The following is a 25539-nucleotide window of genomic DNA, read 5'->3' on the forward strand; positions in this document are numbered from 1 at the left end:
ATCTCTCTCAAGAGCTCAAAGACACCAAAAATGAGCTATCCAACACCGGAGCTGTCCAAAGCTCCAAAGACATGCTTCAGTTATACAACACTGAGCACAAGGAAATCAGAGAGGACCTGTCCTGTGAGACAACAGTGAAACAGCCACCGGCAGACGAGGTAAAACTGGCCGTGGAAGGACAGAACTATGAGACGGCAGTTACCCTGCTGGAGGAAGGAAAGGAAATCAAAAACAAAACAAAAGAAGAGAAGAAACTAAAAGAAAGGAAAGCAAAGGAGGAGAAAGAAGAAATGAAATGTAAAGCAAAGGAGGAGAAAAAACAGAAAGAAAGAGAAGAGGAGGAAAGGAAACAAAAAGCAAAGCAGGATGAAGAAGAAATGAAACGTAAAGCAAAAGACGAGAAAAAACGGAAAGAAAGAGAAGAAGAGGAAAGGAAACAAAAGGCAAAGGAGAAAGAAGAAATGAAACGTAAAGCAAAGGAGGAGAAAAAACAGAAAGAAAGAGAAGAGGAGGAAAGGAAACAAAAGGCAAAGCAGGATGAAGAAGAAGTGAAACGTAAAGCAAAGGAGGAGAAAAAACGGAAAGAAAGAGAAGAGGAGGAAAGGAAACAAAAGGCAAAGCAGGATGAAGAAGAAATGAAACGTAAAGCAAAGGAGGAGAAAAAACAGAAAGAAAGAGAAGAGGAGGAAAGAAAACAAAAAGCAAAGCAGGATGAAGAAGAAATGAAACGTAAAGCAAAGGAGGAGAAAAAACAGAAAGAAAGAGAAGAGGAGGAAAGGAAACAAAAAGCAAAGCAGGATGAAGAAGAAATGAAACGTAAAGCAAAGGAGGAGAAAAAACAGAAAGAAAGAGAAGAGGAGGAAAGGAAACAAAAAGCAAAGCAGGATGAAGAAGAAATGAAACGTAAAGCAAAAGACGACAAAAAACAGAAAGAAAGAGAAGAGGAGGAAAGGAAACAAAAGGCAAAGCAGGATGAAGAAGAAATGAAACGTAAAGCAAAGGAGGAGAAAAAACAGAAAGAAAGAGAAGAGGAGGAAAGGAAACAAAAAGCAAAGCAGGATGAAGAAGAAATGAAACGTAAAGCAAAGGAGGAGAAAAAACAGAAAGAAAGAGAAGAGGAGGAAAGGAAACAAAAAGCAAAGCAGGATGAAGAAGAAATGAAACGTAAAGCAAAGGAGGAGAAAAAACAGAAAGAAAGAGAAGAGGAGGAAAGGAAACAAAAGGCAAAGCAGGATGAAGAAGAAATGAAACGTAAAGCAAAGGAGGAGAAAAAACAGAAAAAAAGAGAAGAGGAGGAAAGTAAACAAAAAGCAAAGCAGGATGAAGAAGAAATGAAATGGAAAGCAAAGAAAGAAAAGAAAAGACAGAAAGAAAGGGAAGAGGAGGAAATGACACAAGCAAATGAAGAACAGTAAGCAGGCTGCTGGTGGTGGTTGTAATGCAGGGCAACACCAGCTACTTCCATCTCCACTTCACCTCACCTCCTCTTCCTCCACTTTCTCCCCATTCATCTGTTCATCATTCCTCCCTCACCCCCACCTCTATCCTCACCTCCTCTACCCACCCTGACCCCACCCCCCGATTCCTCATCCCCCAGTCCACAACTCCAAAAAAGCACATGCTGGACACTGCAGCGCCACAGAAACACCTCCATCTTGTTTTTGTGTAGTTGATGTGATCTCCAGCTGTCTGCGTGGGTTTTACTCCTGGTGCTCAGGTTTTGTCCCACAAAAAATAAATAAAATAAAATAAAATCAATTAATCAATTAATAAGTAGGCTGCTGGTGGTGGTGGTTCTAATGCAGGGAAACACCAGCTACTTCCATCTCCACCACTTCACCTCACCTCTTCCTCCACCTTCTGCCCATTCATCCGTCAATCATTCCTCCCTCACCCCCACCTCCTCTACCCCCCCTGACCCCACCCCCCGATTCCTCATCCCCCAGCCCACAACTCCAAAAAAGCACATGCTGGACACTGCAGCCCCACAGAAACACCTCCATCTTGTTTTTGTGTAGTTGATGTGATCTCCAGCTGTCTGCGTGGGTTTTACTCCTGGTGCTCAGGTTTTGTCCCACGAAAAAAAAAAAAAAAATCAATAAAAATTCAATAAAAAGAGGAGGAAAGGAAACAAAAGGCAAAGCAGGATGAAGAAGAAATGAAACGTAAAGCAAAAGATGAGAAAAAACAGAAAGAAAGAGGAGGAAAGGAAACAAAAAGCAAAGCAGGATGAAGAAGAAATGAAACATAAAGCAGAGGAGAAAAAACAGAAAGAAAGAGAAGAGGAGGAAAGGAAACAAAAAGCAAAGTAGGATGAAGAAGAAATGAAACGTAAAGCAAAGCAGGAGGAAGAAGAAATGTAATGGAAAGCAAAGAAAGAAAAGAAAAGAGAAAGAAAGAGAAGAGGAGGAAATGACACAAGCAAATGAAGAACAGTAAGCAGGCTGCTGGTGGTGGTTCTAATGCAGGGCAACACCAGCTACTTCCATCTCCACTTCACCTCACCTCCTCTTCCTCCACCTTCTCCCCATTCATCCGTCCATCAATCCTCCCTCACCCCCACCTCCTCTACCCCCCCTGACCCCACCCCCCGATTCCTCATCCCCCAGCCCACAACTCCAAAAAAGCACATGCTGGACACTGCAGCGCCACAGAAACACCTCCATCTTGTTTTTGTGTAGTTGATGTGATCTCCAGCTGTCTGCGTGGGTTTTACTCCTGGTGCTCAGGTTTTGTCCCACACAAAAAAAACATTCAATAAAATCTCAATAAAAATTCAATCATATTTCTGCATGCGTCTGCCTCTTTGAATCAACATACATGGTATAAATACATCTGTGCTGGTATCTGAAATCAAACACTGATTTTCTTTTTATTATTGATGGTTTAAACAACACTAAAGTCCTATAATGGACACCATCAATAGATAATTTCAAATGGTATATGACAGAAGCTGGTTCTGTGATAGTTACAGGTGAAATCTAAATAAATAAATTCACCTTAATCGCTGTAATTAAGTACAAGTTTGAGGTATTTGTACATTACTTTGTCCGTCAGTCTCTTTTGAATTCTTTCTATATTTCTAGGTATACTGTACTTGATTTATTTATCTGTCAGCTACAGCTACAAATTTAGATTTAAGATGAAATAACATATACATTCATGAAATACAACACATTGTAAAGATCATAAAAATCAGTTGTGTCTCCTCATCATGATTCAGATGATTCTCACATGGTTTCATTTTGGTAACTGTTCCAGACCCAAGGAGGTCAAAATAGATCATACTGTGTCCAAAATATAAAGATTTTGTGTATTACTAGTATTCTTTAAAGGTTCTACAAGGAGTTTTTTAACTGGTTATGAAACAGTCTCAGTTTAAAACTGATGTCTCTATACGAACTACAGTAAACGAGACCATCACTGACAAGATTGGTTATTTCATTTTATCTTAATACCTGCCACTGGGTTGGATAATAGAGGTCACCAGAATTAAAAAAAAAAAAAAGGTTGGGAACCACTGGGCTAATCTAGCTAACTGTAAATAGCTAAGTGATAATGCAGACTTACTTTATATTAGCCCAGTTATTACAAAGGTACTTATGATTTGGCACAAAATGTTAGTCTAAAAAATATTTTATTCAATTGAAAGTGATTTTATCACTCTTTCAGGGTTTATGATCAGTCTGCATCCATAGCAACGGTCTCAGAGTGACAGCAACTGTCTGTTATTCAGAGAAACGGTCTGTTATTCATGGTTAATGTGACGCTTACATATGAAGCCAAATAATTTCCTTAAAGTTTCCCTCAACACAGTTTTTTTTTCTGATTTTGTTTAACATGGTTCCTCCAAGCCCCCAGAAAATGCACTGAAGTCTGAAGTACATTTGACATAGTGGCCAAACCATGTAATGACAGCATCACCTGATGTCCTGCAGCCCCAAAAGACCTTTTTCTCAGCTAACAGTGTGAAAGAAGCAGCTGTAAAACATAATTATTTATTTTGAGTCTCATAACACCTGCAAAATGACCAATTTCATTATCAGAATTTTATTTATTATTTACATTCATTCCAAAAATATTTGGAGAGTCTGGAAGAGCTGAACAATTAAGTCATTTTATCCCCATTCAAGTTAGCACAGGGCTGAACCAGAGGTTTCATTTGATTTTGCCTCTTTAGTTTCATTCCCAAAGCCTGGGTCGTGACCCACAGGTGGGTCAGAGGAGATTTTATTTGCGTCGCCATATGAAAAAAAAACAAACAAACAAAAAAAAAAACCTATAGAAGAATCTGCAGTTCTTCTTTCTTTCTTTTATAAAGCATCTAAAATGTGTACGTGTTTTCAAAAACATTCATCAAAATAATATAAGGTGACGTTCATTAATGCACAAATGAACTTGAAGGCCTGTTGTGAACTGGGTCCTGATGGTTTGTCATTTTTAAGAAGTGGGTCCCCAGGAAAAAAACACCACAGTAGAGGCATGTGACAAACACCTCTCTAATGACAAACTTTGCATAGATACAAGGCTGTACAGTCAAGGTCAGACACTTTAGGGAACATTAACACAAGAAAAAAGCTGTTTTCAGTAGGGGTTCTTTAACACCTGAGGTTTTAGAAGGTTGGGGTTAAGTGTTCAGGATTATATAGTGTCAGCCATCACTTTAACAATCTCACACTGATGAGCACAGGCTGTGCGACAGACACAAACACACACACATCTACAACGTAGAAACCTAAGTTCATTATTTCACAGTGACATTTCCTGGAGCTCTGTGCTCTGTAATCTAAGCCTCCCCCTAATTCATTTAAGCACTTTAAAGTTTTATGGTCTTGTATCTGCTTCTCTGCTAAATATTTCAGACGCTACAAATCCTCCTGTGATTATTGTTTCCCTCTTCTGTTGCTGTGTAATCCCTGGAACAGCTCTAAATTAAAACTCCCCAAAATCAAACTGAAATCCGTCTTTACAAGGCAGATAAGCTTCCTTTTGCCGCGATCAGCCGTGATTGATTTCAGCCAAACAGCTGAGCTGCTGAACTGTGAGGATATTTGAGTCGTGCAGTTTTTCCATTTGGCTTTCGGCTCATGTTTGGATCCACTGTGATTCCCAGCGGGTGAGCAGGAAACCAGCTCAGTGTCCCAAGAACATGATGAGACATGGGAATCAAACCTGTGAACTGTCAGGGACAGGACAAACCAGGAAACAACTTTTTACTTTCTTGGCCACTGGAGAGCAGACAAACTCAGCAAATGACTGTTTGCAAAAACGTACTCACACAACCAGCAGACGCAGGGAGACACAGCTGTATTTGTGTCCATCTGATGATTGTAAATCCAATATTCTCAGTAAAAGAGGCATAAAAGAGTCAAACAATCCACATGAAGTGGTGTCTACTGAGACCAACAAAGATCAAACAAGCTTAAATTGGGAATTAAAAGGTGACTAGATGATTAAAAAAGCCACATTTGGGTAATTTGGTGGATGAATAGATGACGGCGACACATGTGGTAGTTTGTCCCTACAAGGGAAAATTGAGTTTTGTGGCTGTAAACAGATGGTGGCTTCAGTTCCCTGTCGGTAAAGGCTGTCTAACAGCAAAGTAAAGCAGAGAAAACATTATGAATATAGCGAACACTTAAAGCGATATTGATTTCTGCCAGGTTAAATCACTGTTTGTGGAATTAATTGCATAATTTGCACATTGCAATATCCTAAATCTTGATATCCTTAAATAACAGTCACACTGTTTTCTTTACATTTTTGATTTTTTGTGTGTTACTGTCTCTTCTCCACTTCTGTTAATGCTGCTTAATCCAGCAGTTCTTGCCTAAATCTTTATCGTAATATTTAGTACTATGCTCGATTTTATGCACCAACATGCCACAGCAATCTTTACAAGTGAAAACCTACTGGCACTGTTTCTGATTATAATTTTTCAAAATCTCTGAGCAATTCAAAAACTTAAGATGACAATATTTCAGATTTGAATTAAATCTGATCTCTAACACTTTTTATATGTTTACTACTGTGTACATAAGAAGACTATATAGGATTTGGGTTTACAAAGGCTTTAAAGTGATTTCAAAGCAGTATCAGAATTTTACTAGTCTGACTCACTGGATGCACACTGCAGGTACAAGTCCTGCCACTGGTTGCTGCTTCAAGCAGCACTGCACCGTCTGCTATCTGCAATAAGTTCTTGGGAAACAAAAACAACCTCTGAGCTGCAACCTACATGCTGAAAACAGCACATTAGCACCTAGACCAGAAATGGTACGAACGTAAACGAAGCTAACAGCTGTTAGCTTTTGTTTTGCAGCAATGTAATCATTTTTTAATGTCTCCCTCAACGTTATTTTTGCAGCAGCACCACTGCTGCGTCCTGGGCTTAGCGCTGCCCAAGATGTTTGTGATTGGTTTAAAGAAATGGGAACAAAGCAGGCCGTTTTTTCTTCTATAGCAGAATGTGTATATGTGGAGCCAAACCTTTCTCCAATGCTGAGCACTGTGGGGAGACATACTGGCTACGCAAGACTAGTATTTTACCAATGATTAACAAATTGTTTACAGCTGAGATCAAAGCTGTAACCCTGCAGTTTTGGTACAGCCTCTTTCTCCAACATCACTATTCTCCACTTTACTATCATTTCTCTCACCTTGATGTACGAACGCTCCATAAACAATCCAGATGGCGCTGTGCAGGGTGCCCGACCCCACGCCACTGGTGGGCTGGCCCGGCGGTGCATTCTGGGTAGAGGAGGAGCGCAATGCCTGCAGCCTGTTGAGCAGGAAGATGAGCACTCCCACCACAGGGATCGCCGCAGCAATGCAGGCCCAGACGGCAAGGTCGAAAGGCGCAAACAGGGAGAAGATGTTGATCTTCTCTTCAGGTTTTCGCAGCAGGATGCCAACACTGTAGTCCAGGTAACGTTTGCTGAAGTCGACCACGTTCTCCCTCTCCGGTGTGATGGTGATGGCTGACACCGCAAGGTCGGCCCTCTGCAGAGGAAGACAGATAGAGAAGAGCTGTCATAAAAAGTGTTGATATTTTGACTTGGGGTCAGCCAGGTTAAATGTTCTTGCCTTAAATAGTCAGGTTCCTTTAAACCAGATGATCCCTTCATTTGTTCACCTGTTGTAGTTTGTGCTTGATGAGCCTTCATTTTAAACACATTCAGTTCAGTTTTTACTGTAAGTCCATTGGAACAAACAGTAAATTCTGGTTTTACCTTGTTAATGAGGTCACCAATCATGCCGTTCCACGAGCCGTTGGGAAGTTGAGATCCATATTTACTGTCTGCCACCTGGAGTAAAGATTAAAAAAGTTTAGTGAGTTTATGCCCTCAGTTCAGGGCCTCGTTTCAACCAGAAAAAAAAAACCTAAAATCACATTTCTGTAGTCCATATTTCAGAGGCTGAATCTCAGGAGGAAAATAAAATAAAAGCTGTGCTTATTCATCCAATACTTAAGTTTCAACACGTCTCAAGACCTCTGTACAATATGTGATGTTGTGCTATCTTTAGAGAAACATGGTCAACTCTTCGGTTGTCAGTTCAAAACGGTTGTCCGAGGTCTCAATGTGGCTCATCCACCAACAGCTACTCAAAAGCCTTTGAGACCAAAGAGAGCCTGTGTCATACTTCAGACAGAAATTTAGGAGCAAATTTTCACAATCTGTTGGCTGAAAGGACCCACAAAGCAACCAATTCGAATACAACATGAAATGACACGGGGAGCACACAGAAAGCAACATAACATTGTAAGCACCTGTAGAATATGTATGTGGATAGCACATGTAAGCCATTTTTCTTCAAAAAGTGAGTGGGAGTTTTATTTACCTCAACTGCAAGGTAAGTAACAGTATAAGTACAGTACAAATATCAATACATCTAATATCTTTGAAATGCTTTCAATACGGTTTCTCTGCAGCATCGATACTCTGGTACCAGCTGCTATCTTTTTCGTGTCACTCGTCTGATTTGTTCCAGTTGAGAATCCTTTTCATGTTGTAGCCTCATGACATTTATCTTTTAATAGAACTCTAAAACTCTATGCACCTAAGGTTGTGTCAATTTGCCCCTGTGGTATCAACAATGGTATTGAATATTGTAAGGAGGTAAATTACTTTTTGCATGTTTGGTTCTGTGTTTTGAGAACATGGTCAATGGTTTCTTTGTATGTTTTAGACATTTTGTTGAGGACACACACATGGTCATAACACACAGATACCCCACAATAAGATTAATGTTTCCCATTGGACGATGGTGGCAGCATGATGCTTACAGTTAGGCACCTTCACAGATGTTAAGGTCAGTAGGTCAAATAGAATTAGGTGCACAACTGTATGGACCAGGATACCATAGAAGACACACACTTTGTTTTAGCTGATGAGAAAAGCTTTTGTTCTCTGTACCAGGCTTTTGTCCTTCATGTATGTATAAACCAGCCACACTGAAATGTCAACTTGTGGGTCTGATTGTGTTCAACTTTTCACCTCAGTCCTGTGCTTCAAATATCAATATTATTAATATTTTTATCTTTTTTAAGGTATTGTATCAACGTTAGAAATTTCAGTATCGTGATACTACTATCAAGATCCCATAGAAAACTGAGCTGTCAACAACTGAACCCAAACAGGCTAATATAGCTTTTTTTAACATAACTTCAGATGACACCAAATACATCAAAAAAGATATTTCAAAGGCATTTATTAGTTTGTGACTGAGAAAATGTGAAAAAAAACAGTAAAATTCCCCACTGCTGTATCGCTAAATTTGACAAAAATCACACACATAGCCTCTTCATTGTGCACTTCTTATGATAGCTAATCTACTATTTTTTCATTTAAATCCATCGAACCTCCTCGTGGAGGCCCACCTCCCACTTTAAAAACCTGTTTTAAAACATGAGAGTGGTGCAGATGAATGATGTGAGTTGATGAGATCTGTGTATCTTTAAATTTCCAATGTGACACCATAATTTGATCACACAATCACACATTTTTAGAGCAATCTCACACTGGGCAACATGCAGTGAACCTGTAGGATCTCACAGTGTGTGAAAGCTTTCAGAGAAACAGCACAGGAATCACTGCAGCCATTTGACACTGAAACACAGAAACTACTGGAAAGCAACATGCTGAGCTGTGACACCACAAGTGATCTATACTATAAATTTAAAGAGGAATTTAAAGGACCAGTGTGTAATAATTACAGGAATTTATGTACATAAATGAGATATATTATATATAAGTATGTTATTTATTATTATCAATCAACGTAAACTCATAATCTATACGTTCTCGTTACTTTAGAAATAGCCATTTTCAGTTACATACTGTCGGGTCGACTTACGGAGATCATCATCCTGCGCCGTCTACGGCAGCGCAGAGCGGACAAACTGCACTAACAGTGAGTCTTGGGAAGCCCATGGCGACCTTACGTAGACGCCGCAGCGTAAACATGGAAGTAGACGGGGAGGATAGACGTGGGTGATCGCTGGCAGACCATTTAGCGTTGCTGGACAGGTAATTCATCCTACACACATAATTATAGTTTGTTGTGAGATAGCTTTCGCTCACCATTTTGTCCGCTGACAGCCACCGTACTCTTGGTGAGAGAGGGGCGGTGTTGGGGTAAATCCTCTTAGTTGCAATCTAAGGTTTGAACGCTAGATGCCACTGGAAATCACACACTTCTCCTTTAAGTTTGAAAAGTATCTTAATTAATTAAGATAATAATATCATGTCTTGTTTGAATGTAAAAATTCAACCACTGTTGAGTATAGAAGGAGGTACTTGCCAAAATATTTTGTTAACCATCAGTGTATGTGTAAACTCATATTATTACTTTACACATAAACCTAGAGTAGTTCATAAATTAGGTGCTCTTTTAAACAACGTCGTGCCTTTATTTAAATGACCTAGTTTATCATATTGATCTATTCTTGTCATTTACCACCATGTTGTTGCTTTATTTTAAGTGTACTCTATACCGCATTGTGTGGTCTAGAGGAATAAAATAAACCTGAAACTTGGAAAACTTGAAAGAAAAAAAGAGCTGGATAAAATCACCAAAAACTTCTGATCACTAAGTGTTTGTGTATTCCCTTATGTGTTGCTAACAGGTCCTGAGAATCCATTTTCCTTCAAAAATTTTAATACATGTCCTTTAAAAGTGAAATAATTTGTGGAACATGAGACAATCTCTGAATTTATGGTGACTGAAGAGGAGGAGGAGACAACAAGACACTTTTTTTCAGGACTGAGAAACCCCACTGGACACTATGAGACGAGAGAGTGAGGAGATTTTGTTAGATTTTGTTGACTCCTGCCAAAGTTTGTCTCCTTTCTTGCTACCTACTTGGATAAGTTTATGGTTAAAACAGACCTTTTTTGAACCCAAACGTTTTGAATCTATGGTGAAATTCCCTTCTTCAGTCTTGACTTGTTACATTTAATTACACCTGAGCTAAACCTGGGCCTGTCAGTCAGTCCCACCTGGTAGATCTCATATTTGAAGCCCAGGATCTTGGCGAGGGCGTCCAGGACGTCAATGGAGAAGCCTTTATATCTCTTTGGCTGCCCCAAGATGTTCTCTGCCACCATGACAAAAGGATCCTCCTGCAGAGAGACACAGAAAGAGAGGATAAAAGCCTCAGCGCTGAAGAAAAAGACGAGGTACTTCACTGTGTGTTCAACAAACTGCAGCTTCAACAAAAAAAAAAAAGAAAAATTAAAGAAAAACAAAGAGAGATGAATGTTTTTCAGCTTTGAGAGGAAACCAGGGTTGAAAAGAACTTAAATGGAGAGCAAAATAATAGATGAAACAGTTTGACCACAATGAGTGCTGTCCTCTGACTGGAAAAACTTGTGAAGTGCATGAGATTATGTGTACAATATGCAAGTGTGTCAGTAAACACAGTTTGTCTCTGCATCTACAAATGCAAGTTCAGACTCTACCATGCAAAGAGAAAGACAGATATCAACAACATCCAGAAACACTGCAGACTTCTCTGGACCCGAGCTCATCTGAGATGGACTGACGCAAAGTGGAAAAGTGTCCTGTGGTCTGACGAGTCCACATTTCAGACTGTTTTCACAAATCATGGACGTCGTGTCCTCCGGACTAAAGAGGAAAAGGACCATCCAGATTGTCACCAGCATCAACTTCAAAAGACAACAGCTGCACAAACAGGTTCTGGAGCGACATATGCTGCCATCCAGAAAACATCTTTGTCAGAGACGTCCCTGCTTATGTCTCGCTGACATAAGCAGGGACACACTGTACACATGTTCCAATAGCGTGTCTTTGTTGTAAAACAGTGCATGTAGCACACTGGCCTTACTGGGTTTGTAGTGGCTTAACAGTGATTTTCTAGTATGCCAGCCAGATAGGTGATTAAATTCTGAGTTGACAGAATGCGTATGCATGGTTATAATTTGGCTGTACATGCTGCTGGCCCTGTTTTAGTATCTCACCTCACTGCTCCTGTTTGTTGTGCTTGTAATTGATTCATTTAAATTTGTAAAACACCATCTAAACAACAAATTGCTTTTCTTTTGCTCATTACATCGGCCTTATATTGTGTGCCTTGGTTGTAACACACAGCAGCTTTTTTGAATACAATTTGTCTTTTAATATTTATATAAACACCCAGAAATAAATTCCAAGATATAAATGCCTTACTTTCATGCAGAAAAGCAATGCATCTGGATTCAGACTTGCAGGTGTGAATAAATAACAAGTTTAAGTAAATCAGTTTTTTTATATGTATAGATTTTTTTGAAGTGGGGTTGTATGAGGTAGTTACAACAGCAACAGCACAGAAGCTTAGCAATGAACTGCTGTAGACAGGGTCAGCAACAAAAAGCATTTAAGCCAGTATAAAAAACTCACCTAAACCACCTAAAAACATTAAGATCCATTCAAGTAAACACTACATTTAGAATATTTTCACCACTTTATTTTGCCATCAGGCAGCTTTTTCTGATAGGAAACTGCAGCTATTCAAGCCAAATATCATTCTCTGCCAATCAACCAAACTCCATATGTGCAATCAGTAATTCTACCTCACAGAACACAGGAGTTGCTGGTCTACTACTGCCTCAATCTGTTAGTTAGTTTGTGTGATTGTGTAACTTCTGTTAATCCAAACTATCCCTTTAAGACACCAAAGTTGCACAGTAACACAAACAAACAAACAGATCGAGGCAGACCAGCAAGCTCCTGTACTTCACAAGGTAAAATTATTGATTTTGCCAATGGAGTTTTGTTGGTGAGGAGAGAATGATATTTGGCTTCCGTAACAGCTTGGAAAATACTGTCTGGTGGCAAAGTAAAGCGATGAAAATATTCTTAATATAGCACACACTTCACCTTATATTGATTTTTTTAAGTGGGCCTTTTTTAAGGTAGCTAAAATGCCTTTTGTTGCAGACCCTGTCCACAGCAGTTTATTGCCAAGTGGTCATCTCTGCTTCTCCAAACTTTACTTTCGGTAATACAGTAACAGTACCTCATACAACCCTGCATAAAACAATCTGAACTATCCCTTTAAAATACGTCAACAGAGTTGATTTGAGGTTTAAAGTTGCTCTGTAGAGATCCTGAGCAGGAGGTGTATATCTGCAGTAGTTCAGTGTTGTGTCAATGTTGGTAGCTGGCAGCACTCAGAGCTGGAAGTGTTGCAGCTGCAGGGGATCAACCTGCAGGGTGAAGGTATTAGTCTTGCTTGGTTAGACCTGCATCTCCACGGTGCTGCGCCAGCACAGGAGGAAGCTCTGGCAGGACCTGCTGCTGCTGTGGGATCAGGGCCGAAAACGCTCGGCTGTTTGTATCCCTTAAACTAATCACGGTGTCCGGAGGCGCTGCTTAAGCCAAGGTGCTGGATCGATGCCCTCTCAAAAACTAAAAAGAAAAGTGTTGAGGGTGGACGAACACGACTCAAAGCAGACGAACTGGTTGAGCCACGAATAATAAAAACTTACAGAAACACACTGAGCCACACAAAGTAGTTTCTCTTTATTGACTGAAGGATTTTTCTGTGGATTCACTCAAGTGTATTTTGTGCACTGGAGCGTTGGATTATTTTATCAAGAATTGAACTTGTGTTTAAGTGAAGTAAACATCACATGGTGTATTTTCTCTTCTCTCTTCATTTCAAATACAAACATTGCTGGTCTTAAAGCAACCTTATGTAACTTTTCTAACTTAAAATAACTGCTTGACTCCCACTCTGTGATTTTGTTGGAACTGGATCTTATTTTACAGAGAAAATGTTCTCTGGTTTTCCCTCTGATGATTTGTGACTTTGGTGGTTAAAACAGTTTGCTTGTCTGTGTTAATGTGTGACTTTGGTGTTTGAGGTGATGGATTATGTACTGTGAGCAGGTCATTATTGTGAAATACACCCCAACGTGGTTGGTTCAGGACTTAAATCATCCTGAAGGGGTTTATTTTGCAGCAATGACCCGCTCACTGTACATAATCCCACTTATTACACAATTACTAACTAAAAACAATTCGATTTGACCCAATTATTACTATAGAAAATATTTAATTGCTCCTTCAGAGTCTATTATCATAACTGTGCCCATAGCAATAGTCTATTATGACATAACTGACTGATTTAGATTAAGTACTTAACAAAGCTGTGTAGTAAGTAAAGGATAATGTGTGGTGAGCAGGTCATTAATGTCATATGAACCCAGACATAAAACCGAATGCCCCCAAAAGATGGCACTTTTGACTCTGAGCATCCCAGATGAAAACAGAACCAGTGTTGTTGGTTCTGCTATCATGATCTTAATTAATCTGAGAGGTGGCTGGTAATCCATTATTTAAAAAGTAGATTTTAAATTGCAATGGCAGAAAAAAAGCTAAATAAAATCCTACTTCCTGTGTCTTGTAATACATTTTAATACCAATAAAGGCTTCATTTTCAGATGAATTAATTTGATGCTTTTTAGTCTTTTTAAGGATACATGTGACACCTGTATATTTTTTAAGAGAAATTATTTTGTACTGATGTTGCTGATTGATGATATTTTGCACAATGATCAGTATTTCTGCATTTTTTAGACTTAGTAGTCGACACTGGACCCTTTGGCAGACTGGTTCTGACCTGCAGGATGGATGTTTGACACAAGAAAGAGGAGATATATGTACATACTTTTGATTGTGGGGTGAATTTTACCTTTAAATTTGGATTCATAATGGACGTTTATTTTTTGTCCTTTCTTTGTCATAATAGTGTTTTTATTTTGTTTTTTATTTGGGGAGGTTGTCCTTTGGAAATGTTTATTATAATGTTGTCCTTCATATATGAATGTTACTGTAATTTACGCAGACGTCACCTACCAGTAACGTGACCACTTTGACCGTCACTCCCTGCATGCCGTTCTCTATCCGACTCTCCTTCAGACTGCCATTCAGTCCGTGGATTGAGTCCCACGTGGCGAGCTGCAGAAAAAGACAAAGAGAAGAAGACAGAATGTAAATAAACAGAGTACAGAACGGAGGCATCAATGACACCAGACTGAGTCTGAATGGTTTCGTTTGTTTGTAAGTCAGAGGTCCTCAGAGGGAACAGAGAGGGGTGAACACAACAGACTCAGCACCCATCAATTAAGCAAATGCAACACGGCTCACAGGCTGCAATTTTACAATTTATTCACTCGTCTCATTGGATTTCATGTGAGTTCTCTGTTGCAAATTAGACTGGGACAGAGAGACGAGTGCAGTGAATACAGCAGGGAAAAAAACATAAAGAGACATCTATAGAACATGCCAGCAACCCACTCCAGCATGTTTCCATTCATCGCTCTTTCAGCCACACACAAAATGAACGTGACCTAATTAGGACAGAAAAAAAAACATCCAGCGACCCTCTCAAAGCCCTAAACATCTCTCTCTTTGAAAAAAACGAACTTTCCAAGTTAATTTGCTTCATGCAGACACTGAGTTTGTGTGTATGTGTAATAATAAAGAAAAAATGTCCATTTTACTTGCCACATTATAGACAAGTATCTACTAATTACTTACATAAGGAAGGGGAAAAATATGAACACCAAATGTCCAAAACTTTGGTTTATGAGCAAATAACTGAAAAACTCTTGACATTAACATCAGCTGTACTTTGTGTTTAGTGCTGATTAGCATATGTTAGCATGCTAAACTGGTGAACATGAGAAACATTTTACTTGCTAAAGATCTGACATCTGATATTAGCATTAAGCTCAAAACACCTCTGAGTGCTAGCACATCTGGTTAAATGTAACATTGGATTCAGCTAATATTCAGTGATGTGCAGTCAGTGACGGCAGTGCTAAAAAGAAATGCTGAGATTGTGACAGTTATCTAAATGAATAAAAAATAAATCACAGAGTCTGCAGAGCTGATGTTAGCTGACACACAGTGTGGGTCTAATGTTAGCCATGCTAGCAGCAGCAGACCTGTTCTAATCTAGTTCTCAAATGATACAGTCGCCTCAATGGAAGCAGTCGAACATGAACTTTATCCAAATTTAGATTAAAATCAGAAAGTGAATACAGAATAAGAAAAACAAAACAACAAATCTGACATTTGATACAGTTTGTGGTAGTCAGTGCTATGGAAACCTCTGCGTCAACATCAACACGGACTGAAGCTCGTTACTCAACCTTGGTCATAACAGGCTGCATTTTTCTAGTTTTCACTTTGATTTTTAGCTGCATGTTTTTGTCACCAGGTCCTTGTGCCATTACAGCTTGTGTATATGTGTGTGCGTGTTTGTGTGTGTGTGTACATGTTGTATAATAGCACTGTGAATGCATTTGTGCCTGCCTCTGTGTGTCTGTGTGTCGTTTTGATAAACAGCATCACAGTCGCCGTGGAAACACACAGACATGAAATAGTCTTGTTCCCTTTTCTGCTGTTGATGTTTCTGTTCAAACATTAGTTGGAGCTGCTGTTTGATGCTGAAGTGAGTCAGTTCACACGAACATACACTCTCTCTCTCTCACACACACACACACACACACACACACACACACACACACACACACACACACACACACACACACACACACACACACAGAGTTATTGATTAGGTAGGATGTGGATGGTTGAACAGGCTTCACACTCACGTCTCTGTGTACCATTAATCCACAGAGAAACACTGATCCTAATGGTTCATGATATGAATATGGACTCATTGTCTGCTTTGGTGTTGCATAATTAAACTAATCGCTTTATGGACAGTTGTCAATGTAAACAGACGGAAAAATCAATACAAAAAAACGGGTCACTTTCACATTAGCAAAGGCTAATAAAACAGTGTGACCAAGCACGCTATGATTAATTTTAGCTGACAGTTAATGTGAGCACGCTCCATAATCTCTGGCATAACGTCTTAATTAGCATCGTTAAGATAAACACACTGTCTGTTTCTTGTCGTACAGTCTGCGGAGCTGTAAACAGCCAGCCAGGGTCATGTGATAATACATCACTAACACGCCTGGGACACCTGAAACAAAATGTTCTGCTAATGCTCCTCTAATGATGATGTTAGATATAACCCGCTGGAGTGTGTTTATTAAGCTCTGGTGCCGACATGGACTCTCTGTTAACTGCTATTGCTGGATTTGATGTTATAACCAGAATAAAATAAACAAAAAAAACCCTCAAATAAATGTGTGTGGGGGTTCAGGGGAGAGACAAAGACGGAAACAAAGTTGTTTTACTCTTTTGGCTTTAGAAAGGGGGGCATACCAGACGAAAGTAACATTACCACCCCTCACACACTCACTCTCATGAGTGCTAGTGGCTACCACAACGCAGCACATATCAGTATAGAAAGTCTGAAAAATGTTGGACTAATCAGTTTTCTAATCAGTGTTCTGAGCTACAATATCAGCAGTGTGAAACTTACTTTAAATAGTAAATAATATTCAAAGTGTTCTGTAGTGGCTTCAACACTTATTAGTCTATTGATGATACACTGTGTAAATTTAAAGTGTTAATATGATCCGAAGCAAACGGGAAAAAATTATTCGTATCAACAAATGCAGTGCGATGCAGAAAGTTCATGCTGCTGTTACATTACATTATGTTTCTACATTACAAGGCTTCATTCAGTAATATTGCCAATGTACAGCTGAGCAACTTTTCAAAAATCTTGCCTTAGACTTGCCCACACATACCTCACTAACACATTAATCTTGCTTCGTAGTACAGCCTGCTGGTATTTCAGAGCCATGGTCGGTACCATATTTTCTAACCTGCTCAAACCTACGTCAGATCAATGAAACGACCCCTCAAATAGCATCCCCCCTCATCCGTCTTTCAAATCTCCTGCTGCATGTAGCACAAAATCACAAATTATATACCTGCTATCATCCAAACAAACAAACAGGACAACATGAGCTGAACATGAGAGAAACAGAAGAAAAAGCAAGTGAAATGAAGAGGCGTTGAGTGAGCTGGGGATGATGGAGCAGCGAGAACGAGGGTAAATGGAGATGAGAGGAAGGAGGCGGAGAAGGACAGAAAAGGAAAGAAAGAGGGAGAGCTTGTTTAATAATCAGCGAGCTATTCTCGGTCCTGCTGTCCTTTAGATGATCTCGATCTTCTTAGTGTGTGTGAGATCGTGGGGGTGTTCCTCATTAACACACACACAGATAAATTAGCTCCCTCTTTCAGTCCTTCTTCTGTCTCACTTGAACTGCTGAACTGCCCGAATGGCCATCGGAATCAACCAAGACAAGAGCAGAAGAAGAAGAATGTGATGCAGTGAGACTGAAATTGTTCCACCCAACAGTGATGAACCTTCTTTTTTGTTCCCTCTGGATCTGTAATGAGGCTTCAGAGTGACAGTAAAACAGAGCGGAGTCACCGGGTTGGCAGCTGTCTGGAGGGCAGAAATGGGACTTTATAGTTTTCCAGATGCCTTCAGCATCCCTGACCACACTGTTAATGAATAATAAAAGATAAGTCTGTTGTAGAAATAAAACGAAATCACAATATTATAGTCTGACTCATGTTTGATGGTTCCCTTAATGTCATAAGAATGCTATATTTGGGGCTTTGGAGGCTTTTAAATTGTACCAAATTTTAACTTTACAATAAAAACTGTTATGTGGGCATCATGTAGCTTAATTACGCTTTAATAAAACATAATCTTCAGAGGAAACTGCTTCCTTCAAGTAATGTGAAGACACATAGTTGAATTTAAATCAGTGGTTCTCAAGCATGCCCTGCCAGGGGAAGCAACTAATAAAAAGGCAGTGGGCACTGTTGCAGCCTAAAATACTTGATTTAATGGCAGCTTTTCTCAAACATTGTGATGCATGTTGCAACGTTTTTTGGCATTTTTGTTGTGTTCGGGCTAGCCTGGCATCACTAGGATCTTTCCTGCATTTTAGCTAACTTTTAATTTTGTCTAAGTTAATGTTCCATTTAACAACGCAAGTGGGCCAAAAAGCCACTGGAGGATACTGGACAGACCCAAAACCAGTCAGGGTAAGGTCTGTTTCCAAGCAGGGAACAAAATGGCGGCTACCTGGTTGCAATATTTCTCTTTTTACAGTGAAAGGTGGAAGAGGTGCCAGACGTATCTCTCAGAGCAAAAGAAAACATGAGCGTGGCAGATTCACCTGGGTCCCAGGCTAGGATTAGGCAAACGAAACATTGTTTTTACTCTTGGAAATTGACACTTAAGTGCCAGCTCGCTAGCTACCTGGTTACATCCTTGGAAAAAAAAAAAACAGAAAAAAGGCAAGGCTGAGATAAACACAACTGTACATGTTGTTGTAAATCCACCCACTCTATGAACAGAATAAATCATATTTCCATATTTCCACTGCCAGTGCCAATCGTTGGAGTACCAGTGACAGGTGTACGAGTCATGTGATGTAAGTCATGTGATGTTAAAGATGTGGTTAAAGTTGTGAAATGGTCGCACAGGTCGGGTTAGGAATCAAAACTATCTGTTCTCACACTGGACCTAGAACACGGTCTCCAGGGTGAAAGTTCTGCATTTGTTAAAACAATCATTCCATCCACGCCATCTCTGCCACATTGTTTGCACTGATTACCTATACAGGTGTTTTTCCAGTAAGGACGGGCTGGATCTATCTGCATTTCAACTAATGCTCCCAAACTTTGGTCAAAGCTGAAGTTGTCTGACACTTTCTTTTTTACTGTACTTGAACAACAAAACTTCCCTGTAAAGAAATAATAAAGACAATCTGTTCTGCACCAATGAGGCCGAGCCTCAAATCACTGGGAACAGACCACCCATTATTCCTGACAATTATTAGATTATTAATAGTAGAAATAGATTTTCCAAAATGCCAGACAGTCCCAGGAGAGTTGCCAGTCTTTCTAACTGCAGCTCATTGTGCTGACTTACGGCAGCCATGTTGCTCTGTGCTGTGAGAGGGGCTGGTAATGAGAGGAAGAGGAGACAACAGAAATATGAGATATGCTCCAAGAATATGCTGAGGGACATTCTGCGTTTCATTACAGGATCAGCATATTACACAATCTGTGTGAGGCAACAACATGTCTGCTGTTTCTTTTTACACAATTCATCCTCAACCAACTTTTAATAAAGATATTTGCTAAAACACCTTTAAATAAAGTATATCCCTCCATAAACTTAGTTGTGTTGCCCAGCTGCTTCTTCGGGGCAGAGGGAAGAAATGTATAAAAGATAAACAAGATGAATTTTCACAGTTACGAATTGAATCGTTTTCCTAATTTATGCTACAACAATAAAATTACATAAATCATCCTTCATGCACTTTTTTGGCAGCTGTACGAGACACAAAACTTGGCTAATGACCATTTAGCAAACCCTCTACATATTTGTCAAAAAAGCACACACACTCAGACTGAACAGAAACTGGACAATGAACTACCCCCTAAGATGCCAGATCTTAAATGATCAAAATAGCAAAAAAATCATGTTTGGATGCTACAGTGTCACATGACTGGAGGCTCAGATGGACAGCTCAGCTGATAGGGGCAAATGGGCTGTTGCACAGGCAACTTTAGCCCAGGCTTGTGCACATCCTTGGAAATATATATAAATGAAATTGCAGTTCAGTCTGGTTGTCAGGCTAGTAAGAGCACAGTAAGGCCTTGAAACCAGGAAAACTAGAAAAACCTTTGGCCCTTGAGAAACTTTTCCAGCTTGGGAAGTTTTTGTTTCGTTTGGTCCAACAAGTCCTCACATTAAATAGAGAAATAAATATTTAAGGTAACTGGATTGGACCACACTCAGAAGAATTTAGGAATGGTGGGTTTCTGTAAGAGTCACAGTTCTAACTCCAACTCTAGAGTGGGACTCGTAAGTATAGTTCAATCCTACCCCACCTGATGAAGTGTTCAGTTCACAGCCTCCTTCCTGCAGCTAACAGGTTCTGTATGTTGTGGGCTGGGCTTGTCATCCAGTACTGAAAAAGGTTCTCACTCTGAAATCTCCTCTGATGTCCCAACTCTTCTAAAAAAAAACCTGACCTACAAATGAGATTAAGATAAAATTATCTTAATTCTAATTCTATGAGCCTTATTAATCAAAGGACAAAGCTTATGAAATATAGGCAATTCACTTCCAGTTCAACATCACAACTTCACTTATAACCAACCAAAATAATTACTTTAGAGGGCTATACTCTTAATACAAAATCTGTTAAGTTGCATAACCATAAAACAGATATAACTGCATAAAGATAGTCACTGCCTGTGGCTTTAAAGGAGCGATATGTAGCACCTGTGCTTCCAAAAATGAGTGCTGTAGTCCAAATAGTGAGTTGGAGCGAATCTTATTTAATATAAAAATCTATGGTTGAAGTGAGTTGATTCCCCTCTTCTCCCCAATAAGGGAAGCTCAGTCAGGGCACAGGAGCACAAGTGCAACATTATGATCTGACAATAACAAGCAAGGACAAGTCCTACACTGTAAGCACAGCTGACTGGCTGCTTATAACTGTCAAGTGTCTGTTGATGTAAAGTTCAGCCTGTTATCCTGAAAACAAAAGCCCACTGGTCTGAAAATACACACTCTGGAGTTGGGGTTCAGTGCCTGTCTCACAGTCTGCCAGTTTACCATTAACATTTTGTTCAGTTTAACCACTATAAACATCCACACGTACGTTTTCTAAAAGATTATTGATGATATATTAAACCTCATAAACAGGCATGCACTCATTTACTGAACATTTGCTATTAATTTAAACTCAAACTAAATTGTTGAGAAACATTTTGGCTGTAGCATTGGTGTCGGAGCAAGTATTTCAACTTGGTCATTCATGGTCATTTTATGATGTATTACAGTAAATATATCATTAGGGCTGCAACTAATGATTATTTTCATAGTCAATGAATCAGTCAATGATTTTGTCAATTAAAGGTTTAATAGTTGTTTGCTTTAAAACATAAGAAAATCCTGAAAAATATCAATTAGTGTTTCCCAAAGCCCAATATGTTCTCAAATGTCTTGTTTTGCCAACAACTCAAAAACATTCAGTTTATTGTCAGAGAGAAGTAAAGAAACCAGAAAATATTCACATTTAAGAAGCTGAAATCAAAGAATTTTGACTTTTTTCTTGACTATTATTCAAAACAATTCAATCATCAAAATAAAAGGAGATTAATTCATTAATCAATTAATATTGGCAGCTCTAGAGTGACAAACTGTAAAACAGCAGCAGGAACAGTGAAATTCACCAGTGAGGTATAGCTAACTTAGCTAACAGCTGATGCAACAGTTAACACAAATAGTTCATAAAAGTGCATGAAAGCAAAATAATCAACTGTCCTCTAAACACACAAACATAACTGAACACGTCTGTTTATCGGCGGTGTGTCTTTTAAACCCGTTAAAGACACAGTTTTTTCAGTGGCTAATGCTTTTATCATAGTCAAATGTGATTTTACATGGTACCAATTAGCACTGAAGCTAGCGGATGTTCTTAGCATATCACGGCTAGCGGACTTTTAAGTCGCTAACGTCTTTTAGCATAAATCAAAGGAGTTTAACATCGTGAAAATTAGCATAACGGTTAACAGACCGTTGGGTCGCTAAAGTTTTTAGCGTAAGTCAGTGGAATCTTACATAGCGAAACTTAGCATACGGGTGAACGGACTTTTTAGGTCCCTAACGTTTTTAGCGTAAGTCAGTGGAATCTTACATAGCGAAACTTAGCATACGGGTTAACGGACTTTTTAGGTCGCTAACGTTTTTGTCGTAAGTCAGTGGAATCTTACATAGTGAAACTTAGCATACGGGTTAACGAACTTTTTAGGTCGCTAACGTTTTTAGCGTAAGTCAGTGGAATGTTAATACATACATAGCGAAAATTAGCATCACAGCTAGCGGATTTGTTTGCTAGTTGGCAGTGACCAGTGAAGTGAATTAACACATTAGCTTGAAAAATGGCGTCAGGTCTCGGTGCACACAGTATGAATGAACACACAAAAAACCAACACGAACTCAAAATGACTTTCTCCACTGTTTCAGCTGATTTTCTTACCACTTTGGTGGCGACACTTTGCTCTCATTAAGGATTCGGCCATGTCTCACAGTTTACCCTTTCACCTCTGCTACAGTGACCAGTCAGTTGACGGCTGGGAGGTGGGCTGAAGCTTTTGATTGGCTAAGGTGAAAGTAGTGCTGATTTAACTAACTACTCTGGGTTACACCTGCCGTTTTATTTGACTGGGCCTTCCAAAACTGTTGCAAATCACCGTAAATAATAATAATAATAATAATAATAATAATAATAATAATAATAATAATAATGCATCTTTGTTATATGACACTACTCTATACTCTATACTACTCTAAATTCTGTTTAAGTTTCAGTATAGAAATTATGAAAAGCCATTTTTGTCAAATATTAAATACATAAATTGACCCTAAATAAATGAATAAATATGCCTAAATGAAGTCAGTATAATTCAGTAAATAAAAAGGGTTATGTAATTTAAAAAAAGGATTGTTTATATAACTTTGATTTACTTCCAGAGACCTTCATTTTTTAATGCCACATTTATTTGTTTATTTTATTTATTTGAATAAGTCAGTGTTGACTTTTCTCCAGGGTGAAAGTCTGAGTTTGTTTGACTCATCCATCCACACTGATCTTCTCTTACAGACTTTTTACCACATCACCTGACTTCCTCCTTTGCTCCTGTTATAATTACTACATCCCCTAGAGGTCGCCACCTAACCATGAATGTAGATACAGGTTGTAATGAGCTTGTACAGGTGACCTATAAGCTTGTTTTTGTGGCGAGGACGGGCTGAAATTGGCAGGACATAAAGGTCGTAACTGAGGCTGCAGCATTGTTCAGCTTCGGTTTGTAACTTTTTATTATGTTTTCATTCTCTGGAGGAAACATTTCAATTTAAAGAGACCACCTCACAAAGTTAATCTTAAATCAGATTAAATCAATAAAACAGTCATCTAATAAATCCTGTCAGCTCTGATCTGATGTTGACGTCTTTACGTCCTGCCCTCCTCCCGGCGGAGGTCAGACACAGTGGATAAATCTCTACCTCGCTCACAGCGCCGCTGCTCATGCATTATTCCCGTCCTCCTGCTTTGCTCCCTTTTCCTCAAATGTCAGCCCTCCTTTTTTTGCCTTCCTGTCATCCAAAAGGCTATGCTGGCTGTATTTCTGTAACTCACTCTCCCGTGGACAGCAGAGCCAAATGCCAGCATTTCACCACCGTTTCTCACCTCCTCCTCCTCCCTGCGCCACTCCTCCACACCCTGACAGACTTCTTTTTTTATTTCCACACTTTCACCTCCTCCTCATCCTGCTCTTTGATTGGTAAACCATGCTGAGCTCTCATCTCTTGGCTGTTATCGCAGCATATACGTCCCACAGATCACCTGTCAGTCAGACGACGTGGGCGGTCTAACCTGTGCGTTGGACTGAAACTATATTAACACAAAGCATTTTACTGCTGTAGTTTAGGTGGAGCTCATTCGAATCCTTTTGGACTCTTGGTGAGTCTGAAGCATCATCGAGTTGAATGTCAACTCTCTTAATCTTTACGGTCCAACTGTCAAATAAATCCAGTGGAATTAAAAGTACAATATTTCCCTCTGAAATTGAGTTGAGTACTTTTGATTTTCGGGCCAAAACTTGATTCGATTTTTCAATTTAAAGTTTATTTTTTTGGCACTGATAGCTCTGCATTTCTCTGACTACTTTGTTTATGTACTGTCATATATATTTTCAAATTTTTCTTTAAATTCTTCTTATGTCAGTGTTTCCCAAGCTTTTTTTATGAGGACCCGGTTTTTAAAAATGACAAACTGTCGCAACCCACCAGGTCACCAAAGGAGTTATCAATAAATCTAAATGATTTAAATTTTAATATTCTTAATGCTATTTCCACGTCACCTTGTATTATCTTGATACATGCATGTTAAATATTTATAAATGATAGATAAATGCATTTAGGCTGAATTAACAGACTGTCTTAGTGTTATTTCCTCTCATCAAGAAAACAAAGTTGAGACAACTAAATTTTATATTTTATCATTGATTATTTGTTCAGGTAAGATGATATGTTTCATCCTGGCCAGCAGGGGGAGCTAAAAACTCCACAGCTTCTGAACTGCTGCGCACATTTTAAAATGCTATATGTTTACTATAAAGCACATTATATATTATCTTATCAAACATTTAACATTTTTTATCCATTCTCTGATCAAAACATGATGATGAACACACACACACACACACACACACACACACGCACACACACATCCTACCATGGTGCAGACGTGTCATGTGATATAAGAAGTCCCTATGAAGTGATTCTGCTGAGGTAAACACATATTTACTGCAAGGACACACACATATACTACGTAAGGTCACAAACACACATGCAATCACACACACACACACACACACACACACACACACACACACACACACACACACACACACACACTCTCAGCAGGACTTCAACTTTCCTCGCTGCTGTTTCACTCTCGTCTTTTCACAGGATATTCTCTGGTGCATTTTCCTGTTATAAAACCTCTTTGATGTTTCTAATCTACACAAAGCTTCGCTCTCCGGGGCCTTTTCAAAGAAAAACACACCAATATGAATGGTAATTAGTGTACATATGTGTATGTGTTTGTATCTGTGTGTCTCCCCTCTTTTGGTTTCTACCTTTTTTGTTCATCTAAAAGACGATCCGTGGGTGTAAGATAATTAGCAGTGCTGCAGGGACTCCACAGAGCTTGATAGTCAACTTTCAGTAGATTACAGAACTTTTTTCCATCATTTTAATTCAGTTTGGGACGTTAACTTTCATGAACAGCTTCACCACATAATCCTATTCAGATGACATGACGTGATGAGGACACATTGGCTTCCAAGAGAAACTTCCAAATGTGTTCACATGTTCCAGTTGGTTCAAAGAAAAATATCTCAACAGCTATTGGCTAGATTTCTATTGAAATTTGTGTGCATGTTCATGCTTCCCAGAGGATGAATCAAATGAATTTTCACACATATTGC

At 39.2% G+C, this 25539-nt stretch overlaps 1 protein-coding gene across 2 annotated transcripts in view; it reads right to left on the minus strand.

The window, feature by feature from the left end:
- The window catches only part of LOC146311513 (glutamate receptor ionotropic, delta-1-like), a 679669-nt gene that overhangs the window by 52399 nt on the left and 601731 nt on the right, over nt 1-25539 (minus strand). For both annotated transcript variants that reach the window (XM_084740789.1, XM_084740790.1), the window contains exons 9-12: nt 14365-14466; nt 10503-10625; nt 7233-7307; nt 6660-7002 (exon numbers count right to left, since the gene is read on the minus strand). In XM_084740789.1, coding sequence (XP_084596915.1) covers nt 6660-7002; nt 7233-7307; nt 10503-10625; nt 14365-14466 — 643 coding nt within the window. The remainder of the gene's footprint in view (nt 1-6659; nt 7003-7232; nt 7308-10502; nt 10626-14364; nt 14467-25539) is intronic.

This window comes from Lutjanus erythropterus, chromosome 17 (genome assembly GCF_056507025.1).
Source record: "Lutjanus erythropterus isolate fLutEry1 chromosome 17, fLutEry1.hap2, whole genome shotgun sequence".
Lineage (NCBI taxonomy): Eukaryota > Metazoa > Chordata > Actinopteri > Lutjaniformes > Lutjanidae > Lutjanus > Lutjanus erythropterus.